The sequence below is a fragment of the Pleurodeles waltl genome, chromosome 6 (genome assembly GCF_031143425.1).
Source record: "Pleurodeles waltl isolate 20211129_DDA chromosome 6, aPleWal1.hap1.20221129, whole genome shotgun sequence".
Lineage (NCBI taxonomy): Eukaryota > Metazoa > Chordata > Amphibia > Caudata > Salamandridae > Pleurodeles > Pleurodeles waltl.
The window spans coordinates 375,324,531-375,340,526 of NC_090445.1; the positions used below are offsets into that span (position 1 = coordinate 375,324,531).

General features: G+C 42.8%; 1 protein-coding gene across 1 annotated transcript in view; it reads left to right on the forward strand.

Annotated features, from left to right (window-relative positions):
• Nucleotides 1-303: 303 nt before the first annotated feature.
• The window catches only part of LOC138299758 (NEDD4-binding protein 1-like), a 253,504-nt gene continuing 237,811 nt past the window's right edge, over nucleotides 304-15,996 (forward strand). Inside the window, exon 1 of the mRNA XM_069238295.1 lies at nucleotides 304-1,637. Within this exon, the coding sequence (XP_069094396.1) occupies nucleotides 1,410-1,637 (228 nt within the window). The 5' untranslated portion in view covers nucleotides 304-1,409. The remainder of the gene's footprint in view (nucleotides 1,638-15,996) is intronic.

Here is a 15,996-nt window from a genome sequence, read left to right on the forward strand (position 1 = left end):
CACCTCGAAGTAGGGGCGACGCCTATGCCGTGTGTTTAGAGCAGAAATATGAAAACGCAGGTGCTCTGTAGAGTACACCTTTGCCAGAGAGATGCCACCGCGCACACCCATCACAGTACAGGCTGTCCCTTTAAAACACTGCGCGTGCTTAATTCCCCTGACCCGCGCGGTGCACCGGACCCCGCAGCGTGAACTCATACTTCGATGCCTGAGCATTGAGCCGCCCAGTCAGCGAGCGGCAGGCCGGGCTCCGCCCCTAACTATGACGCTGGGCTGGGAATTCCCCACATGCCCACGTGCCCACGGGAGAGGCGGCCATTGGTTGAATCGTGTGTTAGAACGTGAGTAGCCAGACAAGCAGCAACAACCTAACACGAGCGACTGTGATGCCGGGGCGCCATCAGGGTCCCCCACAGCACACACCCAGGTGTTGTGGTAGACAGACAGGACGCCGACCCTTCAGCTTGAGGCCCAGAGAGGACGAGCCCTGAAATACCAAGCCTTGCGAGTCCTCCTACCAGAGCTTTTGCTTTCAATTTCGACTGCTCGTTTTTTTCCGGTACTCGCATGCCTCTGTTTATTGAGGGTGTTCGTAGTGTTTCCTAAAGTTGCTTCAGGATGAGGAAATCAAATGGGAATATTCACGGAGAAGCATGCCGTTTAAATTCATTGGATCAGAATATGAAAGAGCAGCCACCTTCGTGAACGGCAGTTCGTTGTGGTCTCTTGGGTTTTGTTTGCGGGTGGTAGAGGCTATTTGTGTAGTTGGATTTGTGGGCGGTGCGCACTCTCTCCAGTGCATCTAAGGGCATGTGCATTTTCACAGCAAGAGAAGTTTGTGTTTTTTGAAGAACGGGCATTTTCGAAGTCATTCTCGAAATTAATGACATTTTAGACAGATCGCCCACTGAAATCTCTATTATTGTTGACCGAAAAGTAAGGATAGTTTATAGATTTTGGCAAATAACAACGGATCACCCCTGAGCCTTAGTTAAGTAAATATGCAATTTTTTGGTGTGGTGAAGCCTAGAAACACCACAAAGAGATTGATTTTTCTTTTTTTCCATTGTAAATAATTTTGTTCTGCCTCTTCGACTGTTTTCAGTTAAAAATAGTTACATCAGGTCTTTCCTGTATTATTTTTTTCGTAGCATCATGGTAGTTCTGGATTGCTGGCCATGGTGGACTTTTGGTCGAGCGAGAGCCAAATGACCTATGAGCTACAGACTTGAACAGTAAAGTTTTTAAATAAGTGTGAACATTTTTTTTTAACCGTTGTGTTGTTTTTTTTAATGAAAAATCATTTTTTTCGGATGTCTAGTGAGTGAAACAAGATTAAGCAACTGAAATAAGAGTTTTCGGAGTGTATGTTTTGAATAAAAAAAAAACAAGAACGAACATTGAGAACGATGCTTCACCCAGTGAAGGAGGACCGACAGCTGGCGATGGATGACTTTGCTGTACCTTGTGTGCATGAAGGACTTGTAAGGGAGAACAGAGGCCACATTCAGGCCCTTTTTGGGGTGCAGTTGAATGTCCTGGGGGTGTTGGGCCGGCCCCTTGCTCCCGGGGAGAAGGATCCCCAGCAGATCTGGCTGCAGCTGCAGGGTTCACAGAAAGACCTGGACAAAGCCAAGGTATGGAGCATGAACTTGTGGAATGATTTTGTTTTTTTCATATGTTACTATATCCTAGGAAAACCAGTGACAATGATTTAAAAAGAAAACTGAACACCATTATGCCTTGAAGTTATACTAATTTATATCGTTGATGTGACATATCTCAGGGAGAGCAGTAGATGTTACCCCTGGTTTTGGTTTATCTTATGTGCTTTATTTTTATACCTCACAACACTTACCATTTCAGTAATTCATTTTTGCTGTACAGAGTTTATAATCTTGCTGATGGGTGAGTCAAAATTGAGTATTTTCTTTCAGGGGATTAAGGGCCAGATGTAGTAAATGGTTTTACCCATTCTGTGTCTATGGGAAAATTCGTTGGTACATATGGCCCATAGTCTCATTATCCTCTTTCTTGAGCCATGTTAGGCTGGGAGCAGAGATCCCTGCCACAAAACAGGTACTTTTCAGTTGGCACTAGCAGTCCCTGGAAAGATGCCCGTTCATCTCTGGCTCAGGAAAAAAACGGCATTACACCAAAAAGCCCCATGAAATCTGTTTCTCATGTGAGCTATTAGACCTCCCCCTCAATGCTGCCACCTGAAAACCTCATGCAAGAAATCAAAAAACGCATTTCTAAATTGAGAAATGTATTGATGATACCTGATGCTACTCCAGGATTACATTTCTGGTATGCTAAGAGGGCGTGGGGTGCAGTGATTGCAAAGCAAGAGATTGAAGGCTGAGTGGTCTGTAAATGGCATAATAATTTCCAGATGCTTTTATTGGCAATAAAAGCAGTGGTTTCCCAGTTATTTATTTATTTATTTTTTAAAAGACTAAACCGACAGTTCCAGCTTAGCTAAGCACTGATCTGTTGTTATCAGGATGCAAGGGCAAATGGTGTACAAGTTAATTTTAGTCTTTTGGCATTTTATTTACTCCATGCCTCTCCAGCTTTCAGGAAAGAAGATGTTAATTTTTCCAAATCTTATCTACTTCTTACAGCCTTGATTGTTTTATGTTTTTTCTAGAAGTTTAAGAGAAAGTGGATCGAACTATGTGGGCAGGAAATTGGTTGGATCATCTCATCTAGGTGTGGGCTTGGCATGCATGGACCTGACAGTGGCTACCTAGAGATCTGAAAGACCTGTTCAGGGCCTGAAACAACACACAGTTAATAACCTCTTTTACTTTAAAGGAGAGTTTGCTAAGAGATTGAGTAGGAGAGCAAGGTGGCTTACTGATAGCAATTTAGTTAAATTGATTGTTAGGGGTTGTGAATGTTTTTGAGCACCGTCCTTGTCAAGGGACATGGATTCCATACTGGAAAAACAGTTGGCTGTAGGATAACTTCATTTAAGCTTCCTTCATCTTTTGAACTTTACTGTGAAAATAAGTTGCTAAGAGATTCACAAGCTCCTGTGATGTGGCAGTTTACTGGCCATCTATACGAGGGGATGCTAATGTTTTAATATTTTAAATAATGGCCTTGGCTTACTCTTTTTTTTTTTCCCTCATATAAACTTTTGTTACTCTGCTTGAACTGTATCAGTGTATTTTCTCAACTCCTCAAGCATTAGATGTTAGCCGACTCTGAATAAACTTTCCTCAAGAATGTTTCTAGCTTCCTAAGGATTTTTCACAACTTCTAAAAGAATAATTTTGTAGTGATATCCTTCAGATAGCGAGTCAGGAAACCGTTGTAATATGAAGAGTTTTATTGAAGTAAATCACAGCCCTCAGCAGCATCAGGAGCAACTGCCAGATAATAGAACTTTCATGGACCACCTCTTCACTTCTTTCCACATTCTTATTAGAGTGCTTGATATGAATTAGTGTGACATCAAGATATCATTGCAACATCTCCTTTCTTTCCATTGAATACCAATGATTACACAAAACGTATTGAATTGACAGATTTATTTCTACCAAGCATTTAACCTCGAAACAAAGCTAGAAACTAAGCAGAATACAATAGCAATGTAAAAAAAACATACAAAATAAAAACATATAATAGGAAAATATTGTGCATTTCTCAATAGAATTCTTTACTTATACAGGAAAAATATATAGAACAATATGCATCCCGGTATTGTAAATGTTTGTTTTTTATATGTCTTGAACTTTTGGGTCTAGGACCAATGCATTCATGGCCCCTATTCATTACTACTGCTTTGATGGGGAAATGCAACACTCATGCCATTTTATCTTTACCATTCTTTCAATATCCCACCACTCATTCCCATTGACACAGATTGCCTTACCAGAGGCAGCCTCCACCTGAACAGGAGTCCTGAACTTTGGCATTCCTTTCGCAACATGTATGGGATCTTTTACCCATACTTAACCTCTTATTTCTAACTTGAGGGTAAAATCTTTGATCTTGTGTTTGTCATCAGACCAATTTTTCATTCTACATTGGGACACTTCTACTTTGGGTCGTACGATTCCATCAACTAGTTTCTCATGGTCGGTTTTAGACTGATACTATTGGAACCATCCAGTGCACATTTTAGACATAGGTAACCAACCCCTCTTGATCTCAAAAGGACTCATGCCAGTGGTACCATTCAGGCTTGAATAATGAGTCCAGCATGGTATTCACCGCTTCTTCCACATCAGTTTTGTTCTGAATAGACCAGTGGACACAGTTTTTTCTGCAGGTCTATTCGCTTGTGGGTAGTATAAAACAATCCTCCTGTGCTTGATAACATTTCCCTCTAAAATTCTTGCATGGATTTAGACACAAACTGGACACCCTTGGCCGACACAATTTCTTTAGGACAACCTTCTCCAAGGAATACTTTCTTTAAATTCTTGATCACACCTTTAGTACTAAGTTCTTCAATGAACCCCACTTCTCACCATTTACTATAGTAGTCAACAACAACAATGGCAAATCTGGATATCCGTGGCAGCACATTGAAAGGACAAATAAAATCCATAGCTACCTTAGACCTAGGACCTTCAGATATTTCAGTAGGTTGGAGCAGAATATTATTTTTTTGAATTTTATCACACACTGTTCGACCAAATCAATGACTTGTCTATCCATGCTTGGCCACCAATAATTTGCTCTAACCTTCCTTTTAGTAATGGTTTGGCCTAAATGCCCTTCATGAGCACTCATCATCCTTTCTCTAACACATGGGTGCTCACAAACCTTTTCTCGGGGGCCAAAATTGCAGTATGGTTTGCGGCCGAGGGCCACACTGAAGTGACAGCGGGGGGGGGGGCTTAGAGGGGGAACAACCACCCGCCCCCTTTTTCAAAACATTGCTAAACAATGCTGCAGCACAGTTCTTACCCTTGCAGGGTCCGGTCTATCACACACAGCGCCATCTGCTCTCACCCCTACCCCAGTAACACACACACAGCGCACACATACAGCGCCATCTGCTCTCACCCCTACCCCAGTAACACACACACAGCGCCATCTGCTCTCACCCCTACCCCAGTAACACACACAGCGCCATCTGCACACGTGCCATCTGCTCTCACCCCTACCCCAGTAACGCACACAGCGCCATCTGCACACAGCGCCATCTGCTCTCACCCCTACCCCAGTAACACACACAGCGCCATCTGCTCTCACCCCTACCCCAGTAACACACACACAGCGCACACACACAGCGCCATCTGCTCTCACCCCTACCCCAGTAACATACACAGCGCCATCTGCTCTCACCCCTACCCCAGTAACACACACAGCACCATCTGCTCTCACCCCTACCCCAGTAACGCACACAGCGCCATCTGCACACAGCACCATCTGCTCTCACCCCTACCCCAGTAACACACACAGTGCCATCTGCACACAGCGCCATCTGCACACAGTGCCATCTGCTCTCACCCCTACCCCAGTAACACACACACAGCGCCATCTGCTCTCACCCCTACCCCAGTAACACACACACAGCGCACACACAGTGCAATCTGCTCTCACCCCTACCCCAGTAACACACACAGCGCCATCTGCACACAGTGCCATCTGCTCTCACCCCTACCCCAGTAACACACACAGCGCCATCTGCTCTCACCCCTTCCCCAGTAACACACACACAGCGCCATCTGCTCTCACCCCTACCCCAGTAACACACACACAGCGCACACACACAGCGCAATCTGCTCTCACCCCTACCCCAGTAACACACACACAGCGCCATCTGCTCTCACCCCTACCCCAGTACCACACACACACAGCGCACGCACGCAGCGCAATCTACTCTCACCCCTACCCCAGTAACACACACACTACATTAAAAACAAATAAATAAATAACCAAAGAGCCTTACCTGACTCAAAGCACTGTAAAGATGCCACAAATGTAGAACGGCAGGCAGGCAGGTGGGCAGCAGACGTGGAGCCGGTGACAGGAAGCAGATGACAAAGCCCCGTAAAAGTTAGCTGCAAGCGCTGACTTTTATGGGGCTTTGGCTTCCAGGATCCACGGAAACGCCATAAATAATGGCCGCCGTAGTAAACATAGAGGAGGGCCGCGGGAGCATGCGCAAAGAAGCAACTGTTGCGCATGCTCCCGCGGCCCTCTTCTATGTTTACATACTGCGGCCATTATCATAGACCGTTTGTTGTACGTTTCCGTGGGCCGCCAAGGTCGGTCCGTGGTGCCGCTGGCGGCCCGCGGGCCGTACTTTGAGTAACGTCGCTCTAACACCACATGAAGGTATAATTTGTTTCTCCTCGCATAAGCATGCTTTCATTATCAATGGATAACTCATCTGCTATTTTGTAGATAGGTTAAACACTTGTGGGTAGTTGTTTTTCTTTTGGCCAACCTTCTGTTACATATTTAGACACCTCCTTAAAAGTAGCATCTTCAAGAAAGGCTGCGTTCCAATCTTTTTCTGTGAAGCTAGACACGTTACAGACATCTATGGTGGCTATTAGACATTCCGCATCAGCTTCATTTTGATTGGACGTCTCAGTGTTTTCACACACAGGTGAACGTGACAAATAATCCATCTATATATTTCTTCCACCAGAAATATGTTGGAAATTATACTATAACAATTTTGAGCTCAATCTGGCTAGTCTAGGAGTGTGATCTTTTATTGCACCTCCATTCACAATATGGACCAGATGTTTATGGTCTGTATTGAGAGCGAATTTCCTTCCCCACACATAGCACTTGATATGTTTAATTGCCCAACAGCAGGTCAACAACTCTTTTTCTATTACTGAAAATATTTTCTAATTTTCCCTCAAGGCTCTGGATGCAAACCCTATAGTTTGTTCTGTGTTCTCTTTATACTGAGAAAGAGTGGCACCCAAACCTTCATTACTTGCATCAACAGTAATGATACATTCTTTAGAGGGATCGAATGGTGAAAACACTTCAGCTGACACAATGTCATTTTTTAACATATCAAATTCGTTTTGGCACACCTCGTCCCACATAAATCTTTTCCCTTTCTTTAACAATTTCTGTAGGGTAGATGTTTTTGATTAATTTAGTGTAAAATGTGCACACTCCCAGAAACAATGCAACATATTCTCGTGTTTGTGGTATAGGTGCATTTACTATAGCCTCAACCAAACTGGGTTGTGTGTGAACACCTTTCTCAGAAATGACATGTGCCAAATATTCTATTCTTTTTTTCCTGAACTCGCATTTCTTTCTGTTAGCTACAATCCCTACATTTTGTAACTTTCCCAAAACGGATTTCATTATTTCATCATGTTCATCTACATTTTTTTTTCCTGACATTAGGATGTTGTCCTTAAAGATGCCCCCCCACCCCACTTTATGCCTTTCAATACTTCTTCTAGAACTTTTTGAAAAACGTAAGCTGCAGATGCCAATTCAAAAGGCATCTCTTTGAATTGGAAAGTCCCTATCAGTAAAACAAAAGCGGTGAGATATCTAGAGGAAGGATCTAACTCTAGCTCTAGCTGATGGTATACAGATGCTAAGTCGATTTTTCTAAAAACTTTAGCACCAGCAGACATATATATTATGTTGTTTATTCTAGGTAGAGGATGCTAGTCAACCGAAATCACTTTGTTCAGACTTCTAAGATCTATACATACTGTTGCCCACTTTTCTTTTTAGCTATTACCAGACAATTCGACTAGTTCAATCACATCATGATCAAAAAAATTTTAAGTATACCTGCTAGTTCCTCACTTACACACAATGGTACATTCCTCAACTTGTGTTTAACAGGAGCAGCATCTCCTTAAATGCAAATCTTGTGTTTGAACCCTTGTATCTTACCCAGTTTGTCACCTAAAACCGTCTTGAAAGACTGTATCAACACACTATCCCTTGATGAGGGACCACACTCTTCCTCCTCAGAAACCACAGTTACCTGCACTTTCCTTCCGGGCCTGAGAGTCATGCCAAAAGGGCCTTGATGATACCAATGTCATCACCATTGTTGTGTCCCTTTTGAGCCAAATATATGTTCCCATTTATTCTTCTCTCTTGGAATTCCAAGAAAGACTCAAAATAACCTGTTTAATCAATTTTCCTCCCATCATGTGAAACTGGGTTCCTATCTGGAGAATTTAGCTCTTGATCTTCCCACTTCTCTCTGTACAATTCTTCCTAAATCATGGTGATTCTTGCCCCAGAGTCAATTAATAAATTCAGCACCTTACCATCAAGTGTGGATGTTTTCTTAAGGACCAATACAATTTGACTCATCCCCCTGAACTACTACATTTACGTCTCTTCCAAAATTAGGTTCGTCTTTTGATTCTCCACTGAACTCCCTTTTTTTAAATTTTTTTTTTTTTTTTTTTTTTTTTTTTTTTTTTTTAATTAAAGCATTGACTGCCGCATTCTTGGGCTGACAAACTTTAGCAAAATGTCTTACCTTCCTGCAGACTCTAGAGGTAACATTTTTCGCTGGACAAAGGCAACTATTTGGTGTGTGATTGGAAACCCCACACCTGAAACAAATGTTTCTACTTGAAAAATGGATAAGTGTTTGTTTTATTATTTTTGTTTACTCTGAAAATTTTGTTTATTTCCTGACTCTTTTACTACACCCACTCCAGATTGACCTTAAAGTGTTAATTCTTTGCGAGATTTTTGTGAAATTTCTAGACTTTTCTGCTAATCCATTGTGCTTTGCATGCATGGGTTTGAATATCACCCTTGTCACCATTTTGTGGTGATATCCTTCAAATAACGAGTCAGGAAATCTCCGTAATACGAAGAGCTTTATTGAAGTAAATCGGAACCTTTAGCAGCATCAGAAACAACTAACAGATAATAGAACTTTCGTGGACCACCTTTTCACAATGTTCCACGTTCTAATTAGAATGCTTGATATGTCAGTGTTGTTACCTTTCTACTGCGCCGCGCCGCTCCATCCGCTCTGCTCTCCTCCGTCGTTGCAGGCACAGGCTGTGGCCAATCCTGACGCTGCTCAAAGCAGCATCTGGATTGGCTGGGAACGCCCATCTAGGGCGCTCCCAGGCAGAATGGGAGCCTCTGCCTAGTCTCTCCAACCCAGCAGCGCAGTGGACAGACCCTACTGCACATGTATGTTTGGCCAGCCCGAGACAGCTGGCCAAAAGTACATGCTCATTGAGGGGGAGTGCTGTGTACGCCCCCTCTGTCCCCGTCATGCCTGTGAGTGACCCCACCTACATTTATAGTAAAAACATAATAAACAATGTTTATTATGTTTTTACTATAAAAGTTTTGCAGCTGCTGGTGGGGGGGTGCAACGCTCCTCCGCCTTTGCGGAGGAGCCACCCATGCTGGCTGGCTAGGTGCTACCTTTTTAGAGAGATCACTTGCTAAGCTTTCCCTCCAAGATGTTCTTCCAGGGATGTGCTGTCATAGTAATTGAATTAAAGGATTTTGACCATTTTCAATTACAAAAGTGAAAAATACAAAATGGAACCAAGAAACGTTCAGACCACAAGTTGAGGAGATTCAGCTGTCACTTGCTTAGGATGGACAAATTAATTCTAGGTTATGTCCACCCTTATGTGATAGGCCATCTGATGTCTATTCAAGATAAAAAAAATAAAAAAAACGAATGGGTGCTAGGGAAGCTAGAACGACAAATAGCTACTGATTACCTGTATCGCCTACAAGATAAGTCCAGCTACATAAATAGCCTCCAGCACCCGCAACTCTGCTCATATGGTAAAACGAATAATATACTTTTTCCCCATAAGATCAGAAGTAGATCATCAGCTCATTCTGCAAACAAAAAAGGCTGTGGTCAGGTTAGAAGGGTGATAAATAAATAAAATCTCTATCAGTCCAATGAGTGGTGCAGACAGGCTGACTGCACCTGGCAAAAGTCCTGTATCCCAGGCCACAATGTCCTCACTATTGATTAGAGGTTCTTTTTGTTGGGGTCTATCAGTAACTCTGGTAATGATTAGAGCACAACCACGCTCATATAAACAAAGATGGAAAGTAGTTATATTCACAGTTCTACTTTGAAAAATAACCTGAAGAAAATGTGTGGGTTGAAGAAATTGGATGGATTCACTAATGACCAGCTCCTCCAAGTCCATGTTTGGGACTTCAGGGAGCTTGAGGCTTTTAGTGATGGCACTGTAGAAAAACATCCTCATGTTCGATTATGTGTCTATGGTAAACAAGGCCAAGAAGGGGCAAGTACCCCCTGGTACTCATCTGACTCATCTGAGTCTGGATTTTTAAGGCCTTGATCGGGTTGTACCCAGAAGCTAGGACACAGCAGGCACATAGAGAAATATGGGGAAACTATTATGATTTATCATCATTGGCCTGTTCACCAGTAGGGGCATAAGCTGCAGCAGCTTGACTTGTTCTCACAGACTGGGTACCAAGTGCAGTGTAGGAGTAGTACTGGAGTGGGAAGCTGTGATAAATGGGGTTATTAATTTTGAGTGGGGGATACGCCTGCCAATTCAATAAGCCCACTCTGGTTAGGTCAAAGCACAGGTCATATGGGGGACAGGATGTGGCATTACGGTTAGAGCTGCAGACTATGGAACTGTGAACCAAGTTCAAGTCTTGGCGTTGGCTCAACATCCTGCGATTCTGGGCAAATCACTTAATTTCTCTGTGGCTTAAAAAAATGAATATGATCTTACCTGATGTAAGTACTACTCCTGAAATGTGCCCTTGGGCCAAGTTCACGCTATATAAAACTGCACAAAAAAAGAACCTCATGCTGGAACCCTGGAAGCTATGGCTATGTAAACAGGAGACGAACCGCTTGACCCTGGGAGAGCAGTTCCAGTCCACAGGTGCAAACAGGATTTCACAAGTCCTTGGATCCTTGCAGGAGCCCTCTTCTTCCAGCAGGAGCTAGAAGTCAGGATTCTTCTTCCAGGAGGTCCTCCTTCTTCAGATGGAGTCTTCCCACATACAGGAATGTTCTGAGGAGATGATGGTGGAAGTGCCAAATTTATCCTGTGATTGGAGGAATTCTGCCTCCCATTCCTAACACTTTTCTTTTAGTCCTCCACCTCCTTTTGTAGCATTTTTTCTGTGCAATGTTGCCAAATTTACCAGGCGCCTCTATTTAAAGATGTTGAGACCCATCTGCCACCAAGCAGGCCTGTGTTTAACATCTCAACCACCCCACTACCTGACAGTAAAAACTGGTTTTCTCTCCAATTGGCTGGAACCTCATTGTCAAGGAGGGTCCTGGGGGTGATTATAAGAAGCCCTCTGTGGCATCTCCAAGTCAAAATAAGTAGTGCTAAAGCTACCCTTTGTTCTGCTGACTGTTCCAGTCCATTCCAAGGTAGCTAATCCCTACTGAGTGGTCAGCAGTTACCAGCTGTTTGCCTTCCCTAGACCCAGAGACAAGCCATTGTTCTCTAAGCCAGAAACGTTGACTCACCCAGCCAAAGATGTGTGTTCCAGCTGTGAAAGTGCAATAGGTTTTGGAACTGTGTTTCACCCTTCTGTGACTGAGGATGGGCTGTCTAGGAGGATCCTGGGAATAATTAAGTCAGTCACTCATTGGCTTCTATAAGTCAAGAGGTAGTGGCATAGCTGCCCTTTGTTCTGCCGACTGTTTTTGGCGACTCCCAGACAACTAATACCTGCTAAGTGGTCAACAGTGGAGGCCCATTGGCCTTTCCTGGGCCAAGAGGCAGACCATTGTCCTCTGCATCAGTGTTCTGAACTCTCCCAGCCAAGAATGTGTACTCCAGCTCTTGCAGTGTGACAAGTGGCAGAACTCGATTTAAGCCACTTCTGGCTCAGATAGCCTAAATTATTTTTTACAGTGCTACTTTCTCTGCTCACGTTATCAAAAATCTGATTTCACCATCATGTAGAAATTTTAAAACTAAGCAGGGAATAACTTCCTTTCTATTCCTAAACGAAGGTGGAAAATAAAGATTTTAATCCCACTTTGAAGCATTCTTCTGGCCTCAAGCAGGGGTGCATTTTAATCCCACCTAGGCCTTAAAAACTCTAGCCTAGCTTACATAGTGAAATAGCTTTTGAGTTTATTTAGCAGTGAGGGCACACACAAATCTCAATATGTAGCGTGCTCTTGTTGTGTTTTTTTTTTTTTTTTTTTTTAATAATTATAATTTAAACAAGGCATACTTTAGGGGTAACTTAGGAATGTATACAAATCTTTTCCTATATGCCAAAGGCATTTTTATTTCCTGCTAGATATCACTGTATTTAAACTGCAGCATAGCCAGAACACTGTCGTGCTCCTCGCAGAACCGTTTCTTACATACGTGTAAGTTGTGTAAACGTATTGCATTTACCTTAGCATGCCATAGGTGAATTTAAGGCACCATTTGGATTGGACTTATAAGGAAGTTAAGCAGGCTAAATATGGAGTTCCAGTCAATAGCACATATTTTGGGGGAAGGGGGGGAGGAACTTGATTACTGTTAGCATGGGTAAAGTGCACAGAGTTCTAAATCTAGCAAATCCAGACATGCAAAAAGTAATTAGTCACAGAAGCATGCTGCCTTTTGCAAGTGAGCAGAAGAAAAGCAAACCTGAATCCATGCAGCCTGAAGCTGCAGAAGATGTAAAACTGGTAAGTTTTTTTCTGGGCTTTAGATTTAGGAAAGCCTGCATTAGTCTGGAGACTAGTTTTAATGCCCCTCTTGACCAGACAGAATTGAAGATTCTTAAAGCCCAGACAGGACTGGCTATTCTAAAAGCTCATCTACTGATCTGCTCAAGGACTGTACTGGATCTGGGGCATCCACGAGGTGCCAGAAGCTAAAGTACACTTAACATGTGAGCATGCATACTCAGTTCCTGCGCCTGAAACTCCTGTTTGGGTCTGCTTGGCCTGAGGGTTTATTATTTGACAAAGGGTTGCCATCAACACAGGGACTGAGAACCAGACATGCCCTTGGGTTTCTATTTGCGCTGCTCCTTGGGTAGCAGCTAGCTCATAGGCCAAAAAGGCAACTCGGTGGAGTCATTTTGAGTTGATATCAGAAGGAAGTTTTGGAGTGAGCCCTAGAGTTGTGCTGCAGTAGCAGTCTGGACCAGGAAGCCACAATGTTAGGCTCCATTGGTACCTCAGAGAGTTGCCCAGTACAGCAGTTGCAGGGGTGATGAGTCCCTTACTGGCCACTGTCCTTGACAAGCTGATCATTGTGACTTGGAGAGTAAGTAGAGATGTTTACTTTCTGAAGTGAGACTTGGAACTTCTTGGGACAACAGATGACAAACCTGTATTTTAAAGAAGAGGTTGACCAGAAGAAATCACTTCTTATTTCGTTGTTGTGAAATGCATGTTTATTGGCCTCTAGAAAACATATGCTCAGAGTGGTCCGTTTCCAAGGAAAGACTACTAGCATAGTTTAATGGGCGAGAGTTTATAAAAATCAATTGACCGGCTTTCCTTGTGACTCATGGCATAAGTCGGAGTTCAAGAACTACTGCCAGGAAGCCAGCAAGTACTGGTCAAGTCCTGATGGTCGGCTTTTGTATAGTCCTGGCTCTCGCCCACACAACACCATAGATGCACATGTGAACACAAACCGACCGATGCCTACAGGCTATCTTATCATGCACCAATTCAAACAGACTAACAGAAAAATGTATGTACTTTGTCAAGTTTGACTCGGTTAATAACAAACCTTAAAAACTCAGGAATTATATACAATATAGGCAAACACTCACATTGGTCAATACACACAAAAGCACCATGTTTGTGCCTGATGACAGAAAACGTGAGAAAGCATACTTAGCATCATAAAGTAGTATAATACAGCTTAACAATCAGGATATAGGGCATCTGGCATAAGGCTTTAAAATACTACAATGAAAGCATTTGGTGTGTATTGGTTAAAACATCACGCTGTACCAAAATGTCTCTCAAAACCCTGCAGTTTTATTATATATTTCTTTTGTCAATTTTGTGTAATGGAGAACAGTTTTTTTTTTTACACACAATGTGACTGCAGATTACACTGTGCAGTGTAACGAGTACAACATTGTCTTTTCAAAAGTGCACACATCTAGCATCAGTTGGCTGGACACGCACTTTGGCCTGTCCCTGATAGACTGGACCACTGACGCCTTGAAACCAGATAGAACATATACCCGGGATGATAGAGACTGCTGGCTCTTTCATTGAGTTAGCAAAAAGATCTCAAGGTACTTCTTCCTGATTGGTCTTTTTTTTGGTGCATTACATGGACAGTGTTCACAATTGTTTGTCCCTTCAAGGATTAAATAAAAAAAGGATCATATTGGTTGCTTTCTTCTTTAAATATGGGGATTCTTTATAAAGGGTTCTACCCAGCTCTTTTGGGTTCTTTAGTTGGTGACCTCGTTACACACTAAGTGCTGAAGCATGCTATCTGCAGGAACTGATCAACCAACGAAGACCTACGCTGCAACTGTCGCTTCTCTTCTGCCAGATCTAATTATTATATCCAGCCGACCCCTGACACCCTTCAAGAAGTTGGAGCAGGATTATTCTGATTCACAGTTTACTTTGTTTAAACTGCCCTATGGAGTTGTTTCTGATTTGCTTTCAGTTGGCTTTTAATTCCTCCAAAGTAAGAGTTTGACAAATTAATATGCCATAGCCCAGCATGAGGCGTGGCAATTCGGAACTCGCCTTACCCTGATCAGCTGACGGCATAACAGAGCCTCTCCTTTGGTTGAGACCCTGGGAGGCAGAAAGGAGCCAGGGAGGGCGCTGATCCATTTGTACACTTTCCAGCATTTGTTCCAGTTTCCAGTGCATCAGGAGTGGTTTTTTTTACCATTGTGTTCCAAAGAGCCAACTGCCAGCTTGCCAATCTTCTGATCACATGGCCACAACTCTTGAAAACCAACAACACTTAAGCCTTACCGATACATGCACAAATCAACAGAGGTGTTTTCTAACTGCCTCATACCCAGGGATGAAAACAAGCAAATAATTGAAAAAGGTGTCAACAATTAGATAGGACTGCATCACAGATAGTTCATGAAACTGAATGTTGCCTTCTTTGAAACAACTGCTGCACCCAGCTGTATCACACTACGGTGGGTGCCACTTGTGCACATGAGAGAAGTTTGTCATAGTTCGTGGAAGTCTCTCTTTTGAAAATCAAAAATGCAGAAAATCGGAAAACCTCTAAGGATGATTCTAAGAGGCAGAATATATATGTTGCATAGCCCGCCTCATCAGATTTATCAGCCCATGGATGATATATGTATTCCCATGCACACTCATCTTTGAGTTGACCATTAGGTTGTGACAGCTGGTCCCCGAACTGTGCTTTGAGTTTCAAGATAAACCACAGTTATGGTTTGTTCTTGCAATATATAGTGAGCTGTCACATTTGCATTCTCCCATTCCATAGTCTATAAGCTCTGGAAGGAGCTGTAATCCATCTAAATAGTGAAAAGTGTGTGACAAGCAGGCAAGAAGCCTTTTAGAGTGAAGAAGAGAGAGGTATTACATGTACTTTTTTAAAATCTGTTTTCTGTTGCTTCCTGCTTAAGGTGTATCTTACAGTCTAGGGAGAGCCCTATATAACATCTCGGACCAATTCACAGACTTTTCTTTGTTTCTCACAGATAATGCCAGATGGAGAGCAGGATGGCCATGCTCTCATAACGTTGGATAAATCTTTTGTAAACACCTGGAGCATTTAAGTGCTACACCACTTGATTGTGGATTTTGGATATTTACCACTCCACAATGCTGCGTGTATTTTGTCAAGTAAAGATTGATCTGCCCTCTACTAACTATATGTGGAAGGAAGCTTGTCGAATCATCGCCAGCATGGTATGATAAAATTAGCTCCTTGCGAACCTGAACACTTTTTTGAGTGATCAAGGTGCTGTTGTCGGCTGGCACTGACTGCCAGTGTAAAACCTTGATATTCAAAGTATTCATTGTCTAGTCCACTCAACAACAACTTAATCATGCCCGGAGACGTCTTTTTA